Source organism: Oncorhynchus tshawytscha, linkage group LG28 (assembly GCF_018296145.1).
Source record: "Oncorhynchus tshawytscha isolate Ot180627B linkage group LG28, Otsh_v2.0, whole genome shotgun sequence".
Classification (NCBI taxonomy): domain Eukaryota; kingdom Metazoa; phylum Chordata; class Actinopteri; order Salmoniformes; family Salmonidae; genus Oncorhynchus; species Oncorhynchus tshawytscha.
Genome location: NC_056456.1, coordinates 28120035 through 28143407, shown reverse-complemented (window position 1 = coordinate 28143407; position 23373 = coordinate 28120035). Strand labels below are relative to the sequence as shown.

Genomic DNA, 23373 nt, shown 5'->3' with positions numbered 1-23373 from the left:
GTAGAATAATAGTGAAGACATAAAAACTATGAAATAACACATGGAATCATGTAGTAACCAAAAGTGTTGAACAAAATCAAAATATATTTGCGATTCTTCAAAGTTGCCACCCTTTGCCTTGATGACAGCTTTGCACACTCTTGGTATTCTCTCAACCAGCTGCATGAGGTAGTCACCTGGAATGCCTTTCAATTAACAGGTGTGCCTGAAGTTAATTTGTGGAATTTCATTCCTTTCTAATGATTTTGTGCCAATCAGTTGTGTTGTGACAAGGTAGGGGTGGTATACAGAAGATAGTACGGACTTGGTCTTTTTACCAAATAGGGCTATGGCAAGAACAACTCAAATAAGCAAAGAGAAACAACAGTCCATCATTACTTTAAGACATGGAGGTCAGTCTATCTAGAACATTTCAAGAACTTTGAAAGTTTCTTCAAGTGCAGTTGCAAATACTATCAAGCACTATGATGAAACTGGCTCTCATGAGGACCACCACAGGAAATGAAGACCCAGAGTTACCTCTGCTGCAGAGGATAAGTTCGTTAGAGTTACCAGCCTCAGAAATCGGGAAATAATTGCACCTCAGATTTCTGCCCAAAGAAATGCTTCAGAATTCAAGTAACAGACCCATCTCAACATCAACTGTTGAGAGGAGACTGCATGAGTCAGGCATTCATAGTCTAATTGCTGCAAAGAAACCACTACTAAAGGACACCAATAAGAAGAGACTTGCTTGGGCCAAGAAACACAAGCAATAGACATTAGACTGGTGGAAGTCCTAATTTGAGATTTTTGCTTCCAAACGGCGTGTCTTTGTGAGACGCAGAGTAACTGAACGGATCAGCTCCGCATGTGTGGTTTCCACTGTGAAGCATGGAGGTGGTGTGGGGTGCTTTGCTGGTGACACTGTCAGTGATTTATTTAGAATTCAAGGCACAATTAACCAGCATGGCTACCACAGCATTCTGCAGCGATACGCCATCCCATCTGGTTTGCACTTAGTGGGACTATCATTTGTTTTTCAACAGGACAATGACCCAAAACTCACCTCCAGGCTGTGTAAGGGCTATTTGACCAAGAAGGTGAGAGACGGAGTGCTGCATCAGATGACCTGGTCTCCACAATCACCCGACTTCAACCCAATTGAGATGCTTTGGGATGAGTTGGACCGCAGAGTGAAGGAAAAGCAGTCAACAAGTGCTCAGCATATGTGTGAACTCCTTCAAGATTGTTGGAAAAGCATTCCAGGTGACTACCTCATGAGCTGGTTGAGTGAATGCCAAGAGTGTGCAAAGTTGACGTCAAGGCAAAGGGTGGCTACTTTGAAGAATCTCAAATAAAATAAATATATAAATAAATAAAATATTTAACCTTTTTTTGGTTACTACATGATTCCACAAGAGTTATTTCATAGTTATGATTTATTCACTATTATTCTACAATGTAGAAAATTGTAAAAATAAAGAAAAACCCCTTGAATGTGTAGGTATCCAAACTTTTGACTGCTACTGTATGTGTATATGTAACATACAAATCATGTTTTTGGCTGCACTGGGCCTTTTAACTCCAACTCTTGCTCAACTGTAACGCTTTGGTCCAACCTGTGTGTAACGGTCTTTCTGCTTAACCGCTTTGGTTTAGTGTGTGTGTGTGTTTTTTAAAGTCTATCTCACCACTCTCTGGCTACCAACCTTGACCTCTTGCTCTCTTTTTCTGTCCTCCCTCCCAGTTTGCCACCGGGCCCCGTGCTTTACACCAACAGGTACTAACTCCCCTTACCTTGCCCAAAATGTCTGCCGTCTCAATAGGACCGTAGTGCATTAATACACATTTCACTTTAGAGAAGGATGAGGCTCAACAACCTTTCTTAGTTCTGACCAGATCCAGCTGTAACTACACCCAAAACCACCTGATTGAATGAAATGTATATATTTTTTATCAATTAAGACCTTGAGTAGTGGAGTGCTAGAATCTGTCCCTCAGCTTTTTGTGGATCTCCAGGACCAGGGATTCCCCCAGTGAAGACATCCAGGCTGGTAACCCCATAGGCTACCCCTGTTAACACCTAATATGACACCACCCGCAGTAGGGCAGTTCAGTAAAGGTACTAGGCACCTCAGCAGTATGGTCTGCCGGTTTTACATTTCACCTGTATATGTGTAAATTGGTTACCCCAATCAAGCAAAGTGCTGGCCAAACCACTTGCTAGGCCTGCAAACAGAGGCATCGATGAAACTAGAAGACGTATGCTAACCCCTTGAGAATTTAAGTCTGTTACCCTCTAGCTTTATATTTCTGCAACGTCTTCATATTTTCTGATGGTCAGCTGCATGTGAAAGACTGATGTTTTGCACTTTTAACTGTAATGTCTGAGTGATTTACTCTTGCTTCTTACATTCTCTCTCACATTCCTTCTGCTCTCTATTTTTTTATTTATTATTACTTTTATCTTCCTATTTTTCTGTTGCCTTTCTGTCACCCCGCCCCCTTGTTCTCTGCTTGTGTGTTGTCTGGCTGAAGGGTGGATACAGGGCACTGCAGGTAACAGCTTCTCTCTTCCTTCTCATCTGAGTGTATAGAACCTGAGGGCTGAATGCACAGCCACACAACAACAACCATGTCATACAGAGTCGATATTGTACAATTTTTAGGGTAGATGCGAGCTGTGATCAATGTTAAATTGTAGCAGACATTTCTTCCCACTTGGCCCTGTAGTTCCCAGTCTTTGATGTACTCCCCCGGAGTCTCAACTATCTGACACTTTCAGTGTGTGGCATGTTAGCCCTGCGGTGCACACACACACAAATATACTGACAGTTTCTGTCCGTCCCTCCCTCCCCCATTTTTCTCTAGCCTTACTATGCCAACAGGCCCACCATGCCCACCAGTGTCACCCGGGTCCAGACCAGCAGTGGGCCTCGTCCGGTTGGTCCCACCCACATCTACCAGCCCGGCTCCCAGATGATGATGATCCCTGGTCAGCAGCTGTCCTTTGCTGGCTCCCCTCAGGGCTACTTCATCCCCCCTGGACAGGTACCACAGCTGGTCATCACGTTATGCTAACGGTCAACTTGACTAGAATAAATGGTTGCAAGTTTTTGGAATTTCTGAAAATCTGGGAATTTTTGGAAAGTGAAAAAAAAAGAAAAGTGCATCCCTAATTATCACACCGCTCATGCAGTATTCCAGCTGATAGTCTAAAGTCAAGAGGTAATGTTACATACTATTGTAGATATACCTAAACAGAGCAAACGGGGAGCTTGATCCCTTTAAGACAGAACTGTGTCAAGTTACCTAAGTGTCCTCTCTGTCTCTCTGTAGTATCGGGCTCCCTACATGCCACCAAGTCCACAGTACCCTGTGACAAGTGGGACAGCAGGCTTCTACCCAGGCACCAGCCCGGCTGAATACCCTACCTATGGTAAGAGGCCCTGCTCTGAGCCGGGCCCCACCTGCCAAGCACAACCACCATGACTGCAACCATAATCTTGATTAGAATCACAGGCACGACAAGATCAGCAGCTGGAACGCGAACCTCAACCTACTATTGAACCGTTCAATGTCCGCTCGAACCACAACCATGGCTACACTAGGTCCAATCACGATCTTACCTAGGACCATCACTGTAAATACTACCAAAACCACATCCATGACAAGAACTGGGGCCACATGCACCCAGAGATATCTTAGTCGGTTGGTCTTTGTGTCGGTTGGCCGGTCGATTTTAGGGTCGCTCTTAGGGGTCGGTCGGTCGATCTTATTGGTCAGTCAGTTGATCAAATGTTATTGGTTGCATACACATATTTTGCAGATGTTATTGCAGGTGCAGCGAAATGCTTATGTTTCTAGCTTAAAAAATGCACAAATCCCCCCTCACAAAAAATACATTAAGTAAAAACTTGCAATGTCAGAGTCCGGTATGTGTGTGTGTAAGTACAGTGAATTTGGAAAGTATTCAGACTTCTTGACCTTTTCCACATTTTGTTACATTACAGCCTTATTGTAAAATGTATTTAAATAAACATTTCTCATCCATCTACACACAATAGCCCGTAATGACGCGGAGAAAACTGGTTTTTAGAAATGTTTGCAAATACATTACAAATAAAAAATGGAAAGATCACATTTACAGAAGTATTCAGACCCTTTACGCAGTACTTTGAAGCATCTTTGGCAGAAATTACAGCCACAAGTCTTGGGTTCGACACTACAAGCTTGGCACACCTGTATGTTGGGAGTTTCTCTTATTCTTCTATGCAGATCCTCAAGCTCAGTCAGGCTGGATGGGTCAAATCGCTGCACAGCTATTTTCAGGTCTCTCCAGAGATGTTCGATCGGGTTCAAGTCTGGGCTCTGGCTGGGCCACTCAAGGACATTCAGAGACTTGTACCGAAGCCACTCCTGCATTGCCTTGGCTCTGTGCTTAGTGTCGTTGTCTCGTTGGAAGCTAAACCTTGGCCCCAGTCTGAAGTCCTGAGTGCTCTGGAGCAGGTTTTCATCAAGGATCTCTCTACTTTGCTCTGCCTTTTGGCAAACTCCAAGTGGACTGTCGTGCCTTTTACTGAGGAGTGGCTTCCGTCTGGCTACTCGACAATAAATTCATGATTGGTGGAGTGCTGCAGAGAGTGTTGTGGAGGTCACTTTTTGCTCTGACGTGCACTGTCAACTGTGGGACCTTTATATAGACAGGTGTGGGCCTTTCCAAATCATGTCCAATCAATTGAATTTAGCACAGGTGTACTCCAATCAAGTTGTAGAGGCATCTCAAGGATGGTCATTGGACACAGGATGCACCTGAGCTCAATTTAGATTCTCATAGCAAAGGGACTGAATGTATATAAGGTATTTGTTTTATTGTTTATACATTTGCAAAAATCTCTAAACCTGTTTTAGATTTCTCATTATGGGGTATGTTGTGTAGATTAATGTGTCAAAACATTTATTCAATCCATTTTAGAATAAGGCTGGAACGTTACAAAATGTGGAAAGGGGTCTGAATACTTTCCGAAAGCACTGTATAATGGTGTGTATGGACAGTACATGAATAGAAAATGTATGTACTGCTGTAGTTTATATAGGATGAGCCTTGACTAGAATACAGTTAAATAGTTATGAAGTGGGTAGAAAAGTATGTGAACATATTGCAGCAGTCTCTAAGGTGTAGCGTTGCTTACCAGGTGGTAGCCAGCTCTTACAGTTGGTCGGTCACACTTATCGGTCTATATATGAAATGTAGCAGACTCTCTTATCCAAAGTCACTTAGTCATGCGTGGATATATTTTACATATGGGTGGTCCCGAGAATCGAACCCACGACCCTGGCGTGACAAGTTCCATGCTCTACCAATTGAGCTACAAAGGACCACTTGTTGATCTTACAATTGCTCTTGTAGTTGCTCTTAGGGTTGGCCAGTCAGGTGGTCTTACGGTTGGTTCATTGCTGCGTGGCCTGGCAGGCTGTGTGTATGATGGTCTCTGTTCTCTCTTTAGGATCCAAGGCTGTGTGTGTGTGTGTGTGTGTGGGCTTTGGTTCTGCTCTATCAGTCTTCTCACCTGCTGCTTCTCACTGCCTTTAACACCCTGCTTACTTCCGGTTCCCTTCACTCACTCTGCATCTGTCTCTTCCTGTCCTCTCTTCTCTCCTCCCTTTAATTTTCCTTCCCTCGCTCCCTTCCTTCCTTCCCCCTCCCCCCTGTTGTGTTCAGAGCCCTCTCTGGCTGTGAGGGAGAGGAGAGGGGGCGGGCGAGAGAATGGGCGTCTCTCTCTCCACGGTGCTCCTCTCACCTCCCAGCGCTACCCCGGTGAGTATGTGTGTGTGTGTATGTACTTGCGTGTGCATGTGTGTTGCTTAGTATGTGCTGGGCTGCATCTTTGTCTGCCTAATATGTCTGCATAATGTGTTTTTTCCCTTGTGCACATGGTTTTGTTTTGCTGCGGATGCATGTGTGTATTTCAGTGCATGTTCAGTCTGTGTGTGAATGTCTCTTGCTCTTTTTGGGGTGTGTTTGACGACCCTACCTTTCTCCCTCCCTCCCCCTACAGCAGGTGCCTACTACCCGGCCCAGCCCCAGTACAGCCACACACCCCCTGTCCAGACCGCGCCTGTCATAAGCCCTGCCCAGCCCCAGCAGCAGGCCTTGCCCCCTCAGCCGCCGACCCATCCACCGGCACCCAAGAGGGAGCGCGTAACGGTACTGTACCACACACTGTTGCATTTCCACTAAGACTTTACCCCGGTGTTTGGCCTAATGAAAGACTTGAGTTTCCACTAGGGATGTTAGCTGCCGAAAATACATTTGACAGGTCATGCTTATCGGTCAATTTGCATAATTTAGTGGAAATAAATTGAGTGTGTATTTTCGTTAGTTGTCATGCATCTTACTTATCACATTTGCACAGCATGCAGAGCCTAGTTTGAGGAACGGAGTATCCTATCACCTGTCAGACAACCCAAGAGTAGATCCTCACTGGAGTGAAACGTGCTTTTGTAAACCCAGTCATTGCTCAACTAATAATAATTATAAATGCAGTCGCATGTTAACTTTCATGGCCACAATTTAAATGGAGCTGTTTTTATTTGTCAATCTCAACTGGTAATTAAAGCGCGCCTACCATTTTCCATTCGAGTGCCTAAGCAATAGTCAACATAAGGCAGGCTATCAGCGCGTCACCACCGCTTTGAGGCACTAATTGTCTGAAAGCTGAACACTTTACTTCAAATAATGAGTCATGTCTTACCTTGCTTCAAAGTAGCCTTGTGAAAATCCATCCATAGAAATGTGGAGACAGTTATTTTCTAAAGACTTCCTGATGCCCTTGTCTAGCTTTTCTCTCCTGCTCTATTTGTTTTCATATCAACTTTCCTTTGTTGTCCAGAAGCCAAAGGCACAATCCTAGTCATATTAGCAACCCATCCTAGTGGTTATTAGACTCCCCCTCTTTCTAACAGACATTTTCATTATGGAACCGCTCTCATTATGTGTACTGTTTTAAAACAGTATTTTCCTTTAAATTACATTTGTTTTAAATATAAGTTTTATTTGCTGCTTCGTTACACGAGTTGAATCTACGCGGGCTGGTACCCGTGTCTCACTGGCTGGTACCCGTGTCTCACTGGCTGGTACCCGTGTCTCACTGGCTGGTACCCGTGTCTCACTGGCTGGTACCCGTGTCTCACTGGCTGGTACCCGTGTCTCACTGGCTGGTACCCGTGTCTCACTGGCTGGTACCCGTGTCTCACTGGCTGGTACCCGTGTCTCACTGGCTGGTACCCGTGTCTCACTGGCTGGTACCCGTGTCTCACTGGCTGGTACCCGTGTCTCACTGGCTGGTACCCTCACTGGCTGGTCTCACTGGCTGGTACCCGTGTCTCACTGGCTGGTACCCGTGTCTCACTGGCTGGTACCCGTGTCTCACTGGCTGGTACCCGTGTCTCACTGGCTGGTACCCGTGTCTCACTGGCTGGTACCCGTGTCTCACTGGCTGGTACCCGTGTCTCACTGGCTGGTACCCGTGTCTCACTGGCTGGTACCCGTGTCTCACTGGCTGGTACCCGTGTCTCACTGGCTGGTACCCGTGTCTCACTGGCTGGTACCCGTGTCTCACTGGCTGGTACCCGTGTCTCACTGGCTGGTACCCGTGTCTCACTGGCTGGTACCCGTGTCTCACTGGCTGGTACCCGTGTCTCACTGGCTGGTACCCGTGTCTCACTGGCTGGTACCCGTGTCTCACTGGCTGGTACCCGTGTCTCACTGGGCCATGGCTCCGGTGGACTTGCTCTAGCTTGGAGCCAAGGCAAGGCCCTGAGTACTTTTCACCTGGCATTTACTATCGTTCGACCGATATGTGATTTTTGGGTCCGATACTGATTTTAGGGAGGCGAAAGTCTCCGTTTGCCAGTATATTTCCTGATTTGTTTTTTTAGATGGAGTGAAAAATACATAAATATTTATTTATTTTATATATTTATTTATTTATTTTACAAATTGTACTCCAAGGGATGAAAAAATACTCTAAATTATGATTTCATAAATATTGGTGAACATTATTTAAGAATATTTTATTTGTGGTTTACATGATAACCACCAAAAACAACTATGTATCCTCTAAATCAAAGTAAATACAAAACACTTTCAGATGACCTCCTAAGGTACAACTTAAAGATGTCTGTCTATGGTGGTGAATAAGAAGGCAGTAGTATTTGGGCTGAAGCACTAATAAACAAGAAGGGCTCAATAAATTAACCTGTAATCTGAAACTACACTGTTCACAAGATCACAAACTATGCAGTGAAATCCTGTAACATGCAGTTCATAATGTCACCACTTAGTAGATTCACTACAGTGCTGTACAACAGTCAAAGGTCATGTAAAGAAACACTTTATGGCAACCTTGCAACAAGAGCTTGTTATGACACGCACACGCCAGCTGTTCATTATCAAAATGTTTTCAAATCAAATTTTATTTGTCACATACACATGGTTAGCAGATGTTAATGCGAGTGTAGCGAAATGCTTGTGCTTCTAGTTCCGACAATGCAGTAATAACGAACAAGTAATCTAACTAACAATTCCAAAAAACTACTGTCTTATACACAGTGTAAGGGGATAAAGAATATGTACATAAGGATATATGAATGAGTGATGGTACAGAGCAGCATAGGCAAGATACAGTAGATGATATCGAGTACAGTATATACATATGAGATGAGTATGTAAACCAAGTGGCATAGTTAAAGTGGCTAGTGATACATGTATTACATAAGGATGCAGTCGATGATATAGAGTACAGTATCTACGTATGCATATGAGATGAATAATGTAGGGTAAGTAACATTATATAAGGTAGCATTGTTTAAAGTGGCTAGTGATATATTTACATCATTTCCCATCAATTCCCATTATTAAAGTGGCTGGAGTAGAGTCAGTGTCATTGACAGTGTGTTGGCAGTAGCCACTCAATGTTAGTGGTGGCTGTTTAACAGTCTGATGGCCTTGAGATAGAAGCTGTTTTTCAGTCTCTCGGTCCCAGCTTTGATGCACCTGTACTGACCTCGCCTTCTGGATGACAGCGGGGTGAACAGGCAGTGGCTCGGGTGGTTGATGTCCTTGATGATCTTTATGGCCTTCCTGTAGCATCGGGTGGTGTAGGTGTCCTGGAGGGCAGGTAGTTTGCCCCCGGTGATGCGTTGTGCAGACCTCACTACCCTCTGGAGAGCCTTACGGTTGAGGGCGGTGCAGTTGCCATACCAGGCGGTGATACAGCCCGCCAGGATGCTCTCGATTGTGCATCTGTAGAAGTTTGTGAGTGCTTTTGGTGACGAGCCGAATTTCTTCAGCCTCCTGAGGTTGAAGAGGCGCTGCTGCGCCTTCCTCACGATGCTGTCTGTGTGAGTGGACCAATTCAGTTTGTCTGTGATGTGTATGGCGAGGAACTTAAAACTTGCTACCCTCTCCACTACTGTTCCATCGATGTGGATGGGGGTGTTCCCTCTGCTGTTTCCTGAAGTCCACAATCATCTCCTTAGTTTTGTTGACGTTGAGTGTGAGGTTATTTTCCTGACACCACACTCCGAGGGCCCTCACCTCCTCCCTGTAGGCCGTCTCGTCGTTGTTGGTAATCAAGCCTACCACTGTTGTGTCGTCCGCAAACTTGATGATTGAGTTGGAGGCGTGCATGGCCACGCAGTCGTGGGTGAACAGGGAGTACAGGAGAGGGCTCAGAACGCACCCTTGTGGGGCCCCAGTGTTGAGGATCAGCGGGGAGGAGATGTTGTTGCCTACCCTCACCACCTGGGGGCGGCCCGTCAGGAAGTCCAGTACCCAGTTGCACAGGGCGGGGTCGAGACCCAGGGTCTCGGGCTTGATGACGAGCTTGGAGGGTACTATGGTGTTGAATGCCGAGCTGTAGTCGATGAACAGCATTCTCACATAGGTATTCCTCTTGTCCAGATGGGTTAGGGCAGTGTGCAGTGTGGTTGAGATTGCATCGTCTGTGGACCTATTTGGGCGGTAAGCAAATTGGAGTGGGTCTAGGGTGTCAGGTAGGGTGGAGGTGATATGGTCCTTGACTAGTCTCTCAAAGCACTTCATGATGACGGATGTGAGTGCTACGGGGCGGTAGTCGTTTAGCTCAGTTACCTTAGCTTTCTTGGGAACAGGAACAATGGTGGCCCTCTTGAAGCATGTGGGAACAGCAGACTGGTATAGGGATTGATTGAATATGTCCGTAAACACACCGGCCAGCTGGTCTGCGCATGCTCTGAGGGCGCGGCTGGGGATGCCGTCTGGGCCTGCAGCCTTGCGAGGGTTAACACGTTTAAATGTCTTACTCACTTCGGCTGCAGTGAAGGAGAGACCGCATGTTTTCGTTGCAGGCCGTGTCAGTGGCACTGTATTGTCCTCAAAGCGGGCAAAAAGTTATTTAGTCTGCCTGGGAGCAAGACATCCTGGTCCGTGACTGGGCTGGGTTTCTTCCTGTAGTCCGTGATTGACTGTAGACCCTGCCACATGCCTCTTGTGTCTGAGCCGTTGAATTGAGATTCTACTTTGTCTCTGTACTGGCGCTTAGCTTGTTTGATAGCCTTGCGGAGGGAATAGCTGCACTGTTTGTATTCAGTCATGTTACCAGACACCTTGCCCTGATTAAAAGCAGTGGTTCGCGCCTTCAGTTTCACACACGAATGCTGCCATCAATCCACGGTTTCTGGTTAGGGAATGTTTTAATCGTTGCTATGGGAACGACATCTTCAACGCACGTTCTAATGAACTCGCACACCGAATCAGCGTATTCGTCAATGTTGTTGTCTGACGCAATACGAAACATCTCCCAGTCCACGTGATGGAAGCAGTCTTGGAGTGTGGAGTCAGCTTGGTCAGACCAGCGTTGGACAGACCTCAGCGTGGGAGCTTCGAGCGAGGCGGCCATCTCTGTCGGCGCCGGAAGAGTGGAGGAGTCGGCGCCGGAAGAGTGGAGGAGACATCCTCCACTCTTCACTCTTTTCTAACTGAAACCGTGATGTAAATTACACTGTTATTCAATACAAAATGTATTGGCTAATATATTTCAACTGCAAGTGGCATGCCCTCATGACTGAATTTTAATGCAGGAAAAAGCTGTGCACTTTTTTTAGCCACACGTTCTAATTTTGCGAGCTAACAATCTCTCATCATGACTTCAAGCATATGTCTTGAATGATAGATCTGCACCAACTAACTAAATAAACCCACTAACATAATAGGGCCAGACAGTAACACTGTTGATTTTGTATCAACGATGAGTCTGTGTTCTCTTTGGCTTCAGCGGGCTAGATGGACAGTTGGATAATTTTCCTTATCAAAAACATCTGTTTAGGCAATTGAGGTTGTTGATTCTGCTTTTCAGCCCTAGCTACGGTAACACAATTTCCCTAGTATATTAGCAGTGGAAAAGCCCTGTAAAGGGCGGAGGGTGTACTATGACCTTGCTGCTGAGGTCAATGCCGTTCAGGAGTAGGTAAAGTAGATGTTGCCCCTTAACGCTGATACGGGATCCGATATCTTCTCCGATATCTTCCCCCCAATGGTTAAAGATAGAATCGGGGGAGGGTAATCTGATTTTAGATCAGAATTGGAAATGTGACCCTAGATGTGTGCTTAAGAGCAATTCCAACCATGTGCTAAAGACGGAGAGGAGAATGAACCAAGGGAAATGATTATCCCTTATTTTTGATGGGAGAAGAGAATGGGATTTTCATTATAGGCCTATTTAACCAGTCTTATCAGTGCAAAACGTTTTCCAACTGGAAACGAAAACGAGCATTTCATTCACATTGAAAGTTCAGTCACTCCCAGTTTAGGTCCGTTTTCTTCTGTTTGGGTCTCATGAATACGACCCAGGTTAGTCAGTTAATAGCACATTTTTAAACTCACGTCCTCTCACTGTCAACTGTGTTTTATTTTCAGCAAACTTAACATGTGTAAATATTTGTATGAACACAACAAGATTCAACAACAGATATAAACTGAACAAGTTCCACAGACATGTGACTAACAGAAATGGAATAATGTGTCTGAATAAAGGGGGGAATAAAAACAGTCAGTATCTGGTGTGGCCTCTAGCTGCATTAAGTACTGCAGTGCATCTCCTCCTCATGGACAGCACCAGATTTTCCAGTTCTTGCTGTTCTTGAGATGTTACCCCCACTCATCCACCAAGGCACCTGTAAGTTGCCGGACATTTCTGGGAGGAATGGCCCTAGCCCTCACTCTCCGATCCAACAGGTCCCAGACGTGCTCAATGGGATTGAGATTTGGGATCTTCGCTGGCCATGGCAGAACACTGACATTCCTGTCTTGCAGGAAATCGCGCACAGAACGAGCAGTATGGCTGGTGGCGTTGTCATGCTGGAGGGTCATGTCAGGATGAGCCTGCAGGAAGGGTACCACATGAGGGAGGAGGATGTTTTCCCTGTAACGCACAGCGTTGAGATCGCCTGCAATGACAACAAGCTTAGTCCGATGATGCTGTGACACACCGCCCCAGACCATGATGGACCCTCCACCTCCAAATCAATCCCGCTCCAGAGTACACGCCTCGGTGTAACGCTCATTCCTTTGACGATAAATGCGAATCCGACCATCACCCCTGGTGAGACAAAACTACGACTCGTCAGTGAAGAGCATTTTTTGCCAGTCCTGTCTGGTCCAGCGACGGTGGGTTTGTGCCCATAGGCGACGTTGTTGCTGGTGATGTCTGGTGAGGACCTTCAAGCCCTCAGTCCAGCCTATTGCAGACAGTCTGAGCACTGATGGAGGAATTGTGCGTTCCTGGTGTAACTCGGGTAGTTGTTGCCATCCTGTACCTGTCCCGCAGGTGTGATGTTCGGATGTACCGATCCTGTGCAGGTGTTGTTACACGTGGTCTGCCACTGCGAGGACGATCAGCTGTCCGTCGTGTCTCAACGTAGCGCTGTCTTAGGCGTCTCACAGTACAGACATTGCAATTCATTGCCCTGGCCACATCTGCAGTCCTCATTCCTCCTTGCAGCATGCCTAAGGCACGTTCACGCAGATGAGCAGGGACCCTGGGCATCTTTATTTTGGTGTTTTTCAGAGTCAGTAGAAAGGCCTCTTTAGTGTCCTAAGTTTTCATAACTGTGACCTTAATTGCTGTTATGTCCTAGGTGCATGTTCATTAATTGTTTATGGTTCATTGAACAAGCATGGGAAACAATGTTTAAACCCTTTACAATGAAGATCTGTGAAGTTATTTGGATTTTTACGAATTATCTTTGAAAGACAGGGTCCTGAAAAATGACTTATTTTTTATTTATTTACAATGACTGCTTGGGCGCGATGTGATTGTCTTAATACAATAAATACATTTCTAGAACTTTAGTATAGACTGTTTAACCTCATCCTGCGCCCCCCACCCTGTTCCTACCCCTTCTAGATCAGAATACGAGACCCCAATCAAGGGGGCCGTGATATCACAGAGGAGATCATGTCTGGGGGAAGGTCCACCTCCACCCCCCCTTCACAGGTACGCATCACAACTCACTGGAGCATGTAACGTTACAGAATGCACTGATAAACATTGTTGTCCAATAATTAGATTTCTTGCTGTTCACATGCCGAGACTTTGATTGGTATTTATCATATGAGGATATCAAACGATTTTAAAAAAGCATAAATGTATCATGAAACAGATTATTGTCCGTCGGATAGAACAGGGAATCTATCAGCTCTATACTTCCTAGTTGAATACATTTAACGTTAAGTGTTTCACATCACTTAATACATCCCCTGATTTCTCCTCATTGGAATCATTCCCAGTGATGACCTCACAATGCAAGTTTGGAATCCTGTGGCTTTGAGATGATTCCACAGCGATGATGTCATAAAGGAAACCAGGAAGTTTGGAATAGAAGCCAGATGTTCCATTCAGTGTTTATTTTTATGGTTGTGTGTTCTCTCCAACTCTCAACTTGGCTGGTTTTGATCAACCAGGCAAAAGGATAGTATTTGAAAAAAACACAATATTTTGTATCAAGCATATTTTTACAATGCTAGTTTTGATGTTGCTTCCTGTTTTCGGCCCCTAGTCCTCCACCACAGAGGAAGAAGGTCTTGCCCAGACCAACGGGGAATTTACTAAACCCGTCACCATCGTGACGAGAACAGGTGAGCCTCCTCTCAGGTCTTGTGGTACTACAATGTTTATACAGCCACATTTTGCCCGCATGAATTACTGACTTGATCGTCAGTGATTGATTGCAGTACATTAAAGGTCCAAAACAGTTCCAAACTGATTTCCTTCTTTGTTGCAGATGAAAACGCAGAACCCGTGGATTGCACAGTGACGGCCGCCGAAACCCTGCCTCCAGTGTTGTCAACTCCAGAGCCTACCACTGCAACTGTCCCACTGGAGGCCAGACAGGAAACCGATGGCCAGGTTGCCCCGCTTACCGAACAGGTCGTCAGCGAATCACATGCCCCGGTGGCGGGGATGAGGCCTGAGGTGCCCATCCCACAAAGGGAAGACCAGGCCTCTGCCTCCTCCCCCCTGACAGCTTCTACCTCCCCTCCCCCTGCAGAGGTACAGACTCCACCCCCTGCCACCACCATGGCTCAGGCCAGCCACACAGTGGGCGCTGGTATGACCCCCGCGGTGAAGGCAGTGACCCCGGAAGGTCCTTCCACACAGGTAGAGCCTCTGGCTGCACCAGCATCTGTGGAGAAGCCTCTTGCCCAGGAAGCGGAGGAAGTAGTAGTGGTGGAGGAGAAGGTAGAAAAGGTCAAGAAGGAGCCGGCAGTTACCATCAATCCAGAGGTAGTAGTGGCTGTTGTGGTCATTAAAGAAGACACTAAACCCGCTCCACGACCTGTGACCGCCATGGCAACTGGCGACGATTTCGTTCCGTCCTTGAAGTTGGTGGCGGCTGTGGAAGCAGCCACTAAAACTGAGAGCGCGGTGTTGCCGCCAGCGCCTAAACAGAAAGCCATGACCGAGCCCATTTCTGCCCCTGCTCATGTCGCCACTCCCTCTGTCCCGGAGGCGGAGCCTGCTCTGGCCCAAAAGAAGATGGAGCAGCTGCCCCTGTCCAACGGCCTCCCCCAGGAGGACCCCGATGAGGTAGATGCCCCCGTTGCTGCAATAGAGCGCATTGCAACTGTAATCACAGAGCCTGCCGCTCCCCCACCTCAGGAAACTGCTAACCCTGCAGCTGCTGCCGTGGAGGAGGAGGAGGAGAAGGAGGAGAAGAAAGAAGAAGAGGAGGAGGAGCGGAAAGAGGAGGAGCAGAAAGAGGAGGATGCATCCCCAGTGCCCTTGTCCAGCAGCCCTTCAGAGGACTCGTCTATGCAAGGTGAGCAGGAAGGAGTTTTACCTGTCAGGTCACTTGGTCAGAAAAACTGTAGTATTTACACCAAGGTTTTGGTGTGACTGAGGCACCCAGGGGTTCTTGGTGGTGTGGCTTCAGGTTTGACCCTTGGCACTCAGGGGTTCTTGGTGGTGTGGCTTCGGGTTTGACCCTTGGCACCCAGGGATTCTTGGTGTGGCTTCAGGTTTTTGATGTAACAAATGTAATGTAACATTTCTGTCTTCTCTCTTCTAGCTGCTGTGTCTGTGCCAAAGAAGAAGAGGAACATGAAGGAGCTGAACAAGAAGGAAGCCATCGGAGACATGCTGGATGCCTTCAAAGAGGTGTGTGTCTGTGTATGTGCATAGAATAGAGTAGCCTTATAAAGTCAAACTATCCTGAACAGTTGTCCTTGACTACTTTTCAAGGTGCACCAGTAGTAAACCTTGCTGTGAGTAACAATCTTACAGGTTTTCACTGCATGGTATCTGCAGCCAGCCTCTACTTCGATTGGACTGTTCATTGGGGTTGGGTGGTATCCAAATTTCAATATCGTCATACAGTTCTGCTCTCATCCCAGGATTTATGCTTTTACCGGTATAGGACACAAGGGGTCGCCCAAAAACACAAAAAAGCCAGTTGGGCGCCTATGACCAGAATGCTAACAAAATTAGAACAAGTAATAGCGAATTTCCATAGAGGCTTCTAGCTAAATATGCTAACGAGCACAACTGAAAATAAACTAATTGCAAAGGCAGGCAATCCTGCTCATAAAGTTATACATACAGCGCATTCGGAAAGTATTCAGACCGTTCACTTTTTCCACACGTTACGTTACAGCCTTATACTAAAATGTATAGAATTTAAAAAAAGAATCCTCATCAATCTACACACTACCCCATAATGACAAAGCTAAAACTGGCACAGACACAGTAAAGGGTCTGAATGCTTATGTAAATGTGATTTTTCAGTTTTTATTTGTAATAAATTTGCCAACATTTCAAAAATCTGTTTTGCTTTGTTGTTATGGTGTGTTTGATTAGGGATGAAATCATTTTTATCCATTTTAGAATATTGCTGTAATGTGGATAAAGTGAAGGTCTGAATACTTTCTGAGTCATCCGTATATGGGTAGGAGCTACCGAGTTTGGACGTTTCCAAGCTAATGTAAACGTGAGACTCTGCAAATGAACGTTTTAATGCTTGCTTGTCTGAAGGAAGTACTGTACTGGCTCTGAAGCAGCATGTGTACATGCTGTGTGTTTGTGGAGTCTGGAGTCACTAGGGCAATGGTCCTGCCTGTTCTGCTCAGAGAAGAGGAGTAGGAGCAGACCGGGCCAAGAACGGTGAGGAGAACAAATGCTAGGAAATCAAGATAGCAGTGGCCGCTGTACAGAACTCATCCAAAGCGCTTTGACTTCTCAAACACGGTGGAAAGTTACACGATATGAGGCCCATCTCCTTATATAATTCAGCCACTTAGATAACTAGCAAGTTAAACAAAATTCATAGCTGAACTCACCTGTTACTGCTTTCTCCCGTTGCGCTATTTACAAACAAGTGACTGGCTCAACTGTTCTGGGGAACTAAGGTAAGATGCACAAGTGACTGGCTCAACTGTTCTGGGGAACTAAGGTAAGATGTAAAGTAATCTAACAGGTGAAACGAAGAACTCCAATGTCCTAAAGTATTGCACAAGTTGGTTGCAGGTAATTACTTAAGTAGCTACAAATATAACAACTTATTGAACTCAAAATAAATAATGAACTTAAAATACATTTCAACAGTATTGAAAAACCATCCCGTGGCTATTTCCAAATATCCCGGTATACTGTATATTGCCTAAGCCTACTGTTCATCAGTCAGTGCAGGAGCAACTCGGCAAATGGCATCGTTGGTCTTTGTGCCTGGAGTCCTGGTATGCCTGTCGAGACAAGCATTTCACTTCCCAGCAAGTTTTCTTCATTAACCGACCAATTTGCTAATTAAAACTTGTATCTTAAAAATAGAAGGAATAAAAAGACTTTACACACCAGTGTTTTCCACTAGCGCCGGCTGTCGGCTAAACTGACGATTTACTCGGCAGAAAACAGTCTGCCGAGCCCTCAGGAAAGATATGCATCTTCTAGCGATCTATTGATCGGACAGACTCCTGTCAGTCACAAAGTGAGCGCTCACGGAAACACTGCTGGTTTGACAGTGTTAGGTTCTCATTTTCAGAGTACAAACTCAACGGGCACTATGAAAGCTTTAAACCAAGTTTATTCTGCCCAGAGGGTCAATACCGCTGCATTAGACAAAAACATGGTTTTATCCCTGGTAGTATACATACCCCACCCTGGGTGGAGTCTCCTCATCGCTACACATTGCATCATTATTGCTAGGCAGGGAGCTGAGTGATCTGTGCCTTAAACAGTTCCTCCCCTTATCAGTAGTGCCACGTGTGATAGATTTCCCTGTGGCCAGCCTCTCCCAAGCTTCATTATGGCACCTCATGTCTCTTTTAGAATGAGTCATTAATAATAGTTAAAACTCAAATCAAACCTATCAACAGTCTGCTGTCTGTCCTGCCTCTCGGTGTGTGGGTGTGTGTCTGTGTGTCTGTGTGTGTGTGCTTATTTTGGAGAAATAATTGCAGTCAAATTTATTTACAGAGGGAGAGGGCATGATACTCCTTCATCTCTGATTGTATTTGCACATCCCATTATAATGTGGTGACAATGAGTCAAAGTCCACTTAACCTATTGTTTACTGGCACATTCATTTATCTTTTGCTTGTTTCAGGTGCAGCCACGGGGTGGTGGGGCATGGGCTATTGACTGTGCTTTGATTTAACAACAAGCTTGAATAGTTTTATTAAAGGTGTCCAACTGACTGAATATAGTCCATCTCATATCTTTGCTATTCATGAATCATACAACATAGTTACACTGTGTACAAAACATTAGGAACACCTGCTCTTTCCATGACTGACTCACCAGGTGAATCCAGGTGAGTCTATGATCCCTTATTGATGTCTCTTGTTAAAACCAGTTTAATCAGTGTAGATGAAGGGAGGGAGATGGGTTAAAGAAGGATTTTTAAGCCTTTGAGACATGGATTGAGGGTGAATAGGCAAGACCAACAAGCCTTTTGAACGTGGTATGGTAGTGGGTGCAAGGCGCACCGGTTTGAGTGTGTCATGAAGTGCAACACCATGAAGTGCTGCATTTTTCACGCTGAAGTTTCCACGGTTTATCAAGAATGGCCCACCACCCAAAGGATATCCAGTCAACATGTCAACTGTAGCAAGCATTGGAGAACATGGGCCAGCATCCACGTGGAACGCTTTCTACACCTTGCAGAGTCCATGCCCGGGACAAATTGAGACTGTTCTGAGCGCAAAATGGGGTGCAACTCAATATTAGGAAGGTGTTCTTAATGTTTTGTGCACTCAGTGTGCCATTTCCATGGCATCGTAAACTAAAGATCTAGTTTGTATTTTCAATATGAAGTCCATCAGGACTTGCCAGACAGTGACGTTAGTGATTGGCTTGTCAGCAGCCTATCGCATCGGTAAGAGAGCCGTTCATTTGGCTCCCTAATTTGCATACTGGTAGTGTTTTTTTGGCAATTATTTGCAGATAAATGATAACATTCAATGAAGATGGTGAATACCATATCAACAGTCTGCTTTATTTTTCAATCATACCTATATTGCAGATAGCTGAAAATGCCTCTTAAGGAAGCTTGAAGCCTGTGGGTCAGTTGCTTAACAAGTGTTTAAAAAATAAAAAAAAGACATTCTGCAATTGAGTTGCATACACTTGTTGAAATTATTTTAGTTATTGAATTGTCGTTCCCTCTCTCTTAATTGAGCATCTGTTTTTATTCTAGACCCATTTGGCACTTTTTCCAGTGACTAATCACACAATTTCTTTGGTTTAAAATTGTACCTTAAATAATTAAAAAAATAATTTGGCCACTTCATTTTTCTGTTTTTAATAAAATACATTAATTTAAAGAACAAACAAAAATACTTTAATCTCAAGAGGAGGAAGGTTAAAGGTCATAGTCCTAGACACTATCCAATTATGACTAACAATACACTGAATTCAGACATTTACAGTAACTTAAATTGTAAGTACAATCCCACACCAAATTTTTCAAATCTGGGAGGTAAACCCAATCAAGTACTCAACAATTTCACTGTGTATTTTGGATGTAATCAAGGCATTAGAAGGTACCAGAGGCCACCAAAATAAATCTTCTTCTGCAAAAATGTCATAACAGCCCAGGGGAGCCTGGCTGGCTACTTTTTTTCTATTAGGCTGGCTACTCCATGTGCTTGTGGAAAACCACTGGTGACTCACCCCTAACCTTAACCACGAAACTGACTTGAGGTCAGCATATAGGGCCTCAACTTCCTTCTACTCTCTTACCCTTCAATCTTCCTGTCCCTTCTCCCCTCGTCTGTACAGGAGGAGGCGGCGGCACCTGCCACCGAGCCTTCGTCTTCACCGCCGGAGCCCAGCCCTGTGGCCCCGACCTCCTTGCCGCCCGCCGACGCGCCAGACGAGACGTGGGAAGAGAAGGAGGACAAGCAGAACGCCGACACACCCCCGCTCAAACCGGGCGACCTCAAGTATCAGTACAAAGGAGGTTGGTGGTCCCTTAGAAATGACTGAAGATATCAGTCAAGGATCTGTATCGGACTCAATGAATATCTAATATTCGTTGATTGATTCTTTGTGAGACGTGTCCTCATTTTTCCCGTCATATGAAATGTCTCATCGTTGAAATGGGCAATAAACTGTCTGTTTCTATAACCACATTTCCATCCATGGATTTTATGTGAGTCAAGTCATACCGTATAAAAATAAATCACAACAGCTGCGATGGAAAAAGGAAGTGTCGGTACAATTACCAAAATGTCGACAGACAATAGGTTCATTCGACATAGTGGGATATTTTTATTGGTAAAATCAATTATGCAACAAATTGCGGCGGAAACAATTTGTTGTGTGATTTTTGATAGCATCGTGTTACTGCAAATTGTATAGTTAATTTATGTTGTGTGGTCCTCCCGCTATGACCTGAAAAAGCATGCACAGTTTAAAGGGCTACAGTGAAATAAGTCATGGTGAAAGTGCTGTGATTAGCTTGATTCTCCTTTCCAATAAATATTCAGTGTCTTGTGACATGATCACTGCCAATTAATCAATCTCATCATATAACTTAACCTGTCCACTTTATTAGTGAACTGTTGTCTAGAGTAGAGGTTGACCGATTATCATTTTTCACCGGCGATACCGATTTTATTGAAGGACCAAAAAAAGCCGATACCGATTAATTTTTTATATATATATTAATAATGACAATTACAACAATACCGAATGAACACTTTTATTTGAACTTAATATAATACATCAATCAAATCAATTTGGCCTCAAATAAATAATGAAACATGTTCAATTTGGTTTAAATAATGCAAAAACAAAGTGTTTGAGAAGAAAGTAAAATTGCAATATGTGCCATGTAAAAAAGCTAACTTTTCAGTTCCTTGCTCAGAACATGAGGACATATGAAAGCTGGTGGTTCAATATTTCCAGTTCTTCAATATTCCCAGTTAAGAAGTTTTAGGTTGTAGTTATTATAGGAATTATGACGTGTCGACTATTTCTCTCTTGTCCATTTGTATTTCATGTACCTTTTGACTATTGCATGTTCTTATAGGCACTTTAGTATTGCCAGCCTAATCTCGGGAGTTGATAGGCTTGAAGTCATAAACAGCGCTGTGAACAAGCATTGCGAAGTGCTGCGTTGGCAAACGCAGTAAAGTTTGAATGAATGCTTACGAGCCTGCTGCTGCCTACCACCGCTCAGACTGCTCTATTAAATATCAAATTATAGTATAATAATATAATAACCACAGAAATACGAGCCTTTGGTCATTAATATGGTCAAATCCGGAAACTATCATTTTGAAAAACAAAACGTTTATTCTTTCAGTGAAATACGGAACCGTTCCATATTTTATCGAATGGGTGGCAACCCTAAGTCTAAATATTGCTGTTACATTGCACAACCTTCAATGTTATGTCATAATTATGTAAAATTCTGGAAAATTAATTATGGTCTTTGTTAGGAAGAAATGGTCTTCACACAGTTCACAAGGATCCGGGCGGCCCAAACTACTGCATATACCCTGACTGCTTGCACTGAACGCAAGAGAAGTGACACAATTTCCCTAGTTAATATTGCCTGCTAACATGCATTTCTTTTAACTAAATATGGAGGTAAAAAAAATATACTTCTGTGTATTGATTTTAAGAAAGGCATTGATGTTTATGGTTAGGTACATTTGTGCAACGAATGTGCTTTTTAAATCATCACCCGTTTGGCGAAGTAAGCTGTGATTCGATGATAAATTAACAGCCATTGATTAAATGTAACACAGGACAAGCTAGTTAACTACACATGGTTGATGATATTACAAGGTTAACTAGTGATTATGTAAAGATTGATTGTTTTTTTAAGATACATTTAACGCTAGCTAGCAACGTACCTTGGCTCATTGCAGCCACAAGGTCCTTTTGACGCTGCACTCGTGTTATAGGTGGTCAGCCTGCCACACAGTCTCCTCAAGGATTGCAATGTAATCGCTTGGATGGCGATTGTATTGCAATGTAATCGCCGTCCATAACAATTACCGATTGTTATGAAAACTTGAAATCGGCCCTAATTAATCACACATGCCGATTAATCGGTCGACCTCTAGTCTAGAGTGCATGTGCAAAAACCAGATTGGGCAAGTTTGCCCAAACTGTTTTTGTGACAAAACCATCGATGGACTGGAGCAATGGAAACACATTGAACTTGTTTAGTTTTTTTATTCGGTACATGAGTACTTTAGCGCAAAAGTTGTTTTTACGTGCACTACGTCATCAAGCACAGCCTTTTTACCTGCCGTTCTGTTCTGATGGAAACAAACCTCAGGAAGGAAAATGTACATATATTGTTAAGGCGGATATTATAATATTTGCATGAAAATCTATCACAAATTGAATGGAAACCTAGCTACTGTCAAAGATCCCCATTACTCATGTGTATGGCCAGCGTTATCCCTAATGAAATACATGTCTCTTCAAGAGTAGTCTGATAGATTGGGTTGGGTGTGTTACAACAACACCTAAGCAGTATAAAGAGTCCTTTGTAGCCAATTCAAACTCTCCCGCTCCTCCACCCTTTCCTCCCAACAGAGCAATGGAAGCCTATCGACCCAGAGGAGAAGAAGAGGTACGACAGGGAGTTCCTGCTGGGTTGCCAGTTCATTAGTGCCAGCATGAACAAGCCTGAGGGCCTGCCTCTCATCACAGATGTTGTGCTCGATAAGGTAAACTATACCATCAAATGAATGAATTAATTTTCTGATCAAGTATGGTGATTTTATAGGCACCCAGTTAAAGGTATTATTCTAATAAGTGTTAAGAATTTAAAGGGATTGTGCTCTAGTGCAAATTTTAGTTTTTTGTTTTTGTGGATTTTATCACCTCCCGTGTCTCAATCATGTGCTTTTCTAGTATTTCTGTCCCAATGTTAATTTCAATGACAATCCAATGTCAAAATCATAGGTACATAATTCTCTCTTTCTCTGTGTAGGCGAATAAGACCCCCATGCGCCCAGTGGAGCCGGGTCGCAACATGAACGCCGGGCCAGACTTCACCCCCGCCTTCATGGGTAACCTGGGTAGACAGTCCTCTGGGGGAGGGGGACCACGGGGCCCTGGAAGGGACCACATGGGAGTGAGTATGGCAGTGTGTTGGGTGTGTGTCTGCATAGTGTCCTCTAACTCTATGGTCAGTGTATAGAGATCCTATAATTCAGGACCAAGATGGACGATTGTTTGGTCATGTTAATAGGATGCCCATTATAGTGTTCTATTTATTTATGTTGGTTCTATGTGTTTATGTTGGTTCTATGTGTTTATGTTGGTTCTATGTGTTTTCTGTGTGTGTTCGTCAGTATTTGTTAAGTATGTGGGCTGTTGGTGT

The 23373-nt window shown here is 44.4% G+C and overlaps 1 protein-coding gene across 11 annotated transcripts in view; it reads left to right on the top strand.

Annotated features, from left to right (window-relative positions):
* LOC112226367 (eukaryotic translation initiation factor 4 gamma 1-like) overlaps window positions 1-23373 on the top strand; it is a 60484-nt gene that overhangs the window by 4165 nt on the left and 32946 nt on the right. For 4 of the 11 annotated variants that reach the window (XM_042307782.1, XM_042307779.1, XM_042307777.1 and 1 more), the window contains 13 exons: window positions 1730-1762; window positions 2521-2541; window positions 2854-3033; window positions 3322-3421; window positions 5705-5800; window positions 6042-6190; window positions 13431-13520; window positions 14083-14161; window positions 14308-15345; window positions 15595-15683; window positions 19800-19980; window positions 22581-22714; window positions 22981-23124. In XM_042307782.1, the coding sequence (XP_042163716.1) occupies window positions 1730-1762; window positions 2521-2541; window positions 2854-3033; window positions 3322-3421; window positions 5705-5800; window positions 6042-6190; window positions 13431-13520; window positions 14083-14161; window positions 14308-15345; window positions 15595-15683; window positions 19800-19980; window positions 22581-22714; window positions 22981-23124 (2334 nt within the window). The remainder of the gene's footprint in view (window positions 1-1729; window positions 1763-2520; window positions 2542-2853; window positions 3034-3321; window positions 3422-5704; window positions 5801-6041; window positions 6191-13430; window positions 13521-14082; window positions 14162-14307; window positions 15346-15594; window positions 15684-19799; window positions 19981-22580; window positions 22715-22980; window positions 23125-23373) is intronic. The other 7 variants (XM_042307786.1, XM_042307783.1, XM_042307781.1 and 4 more) reach the window with 4 other exon arrangements.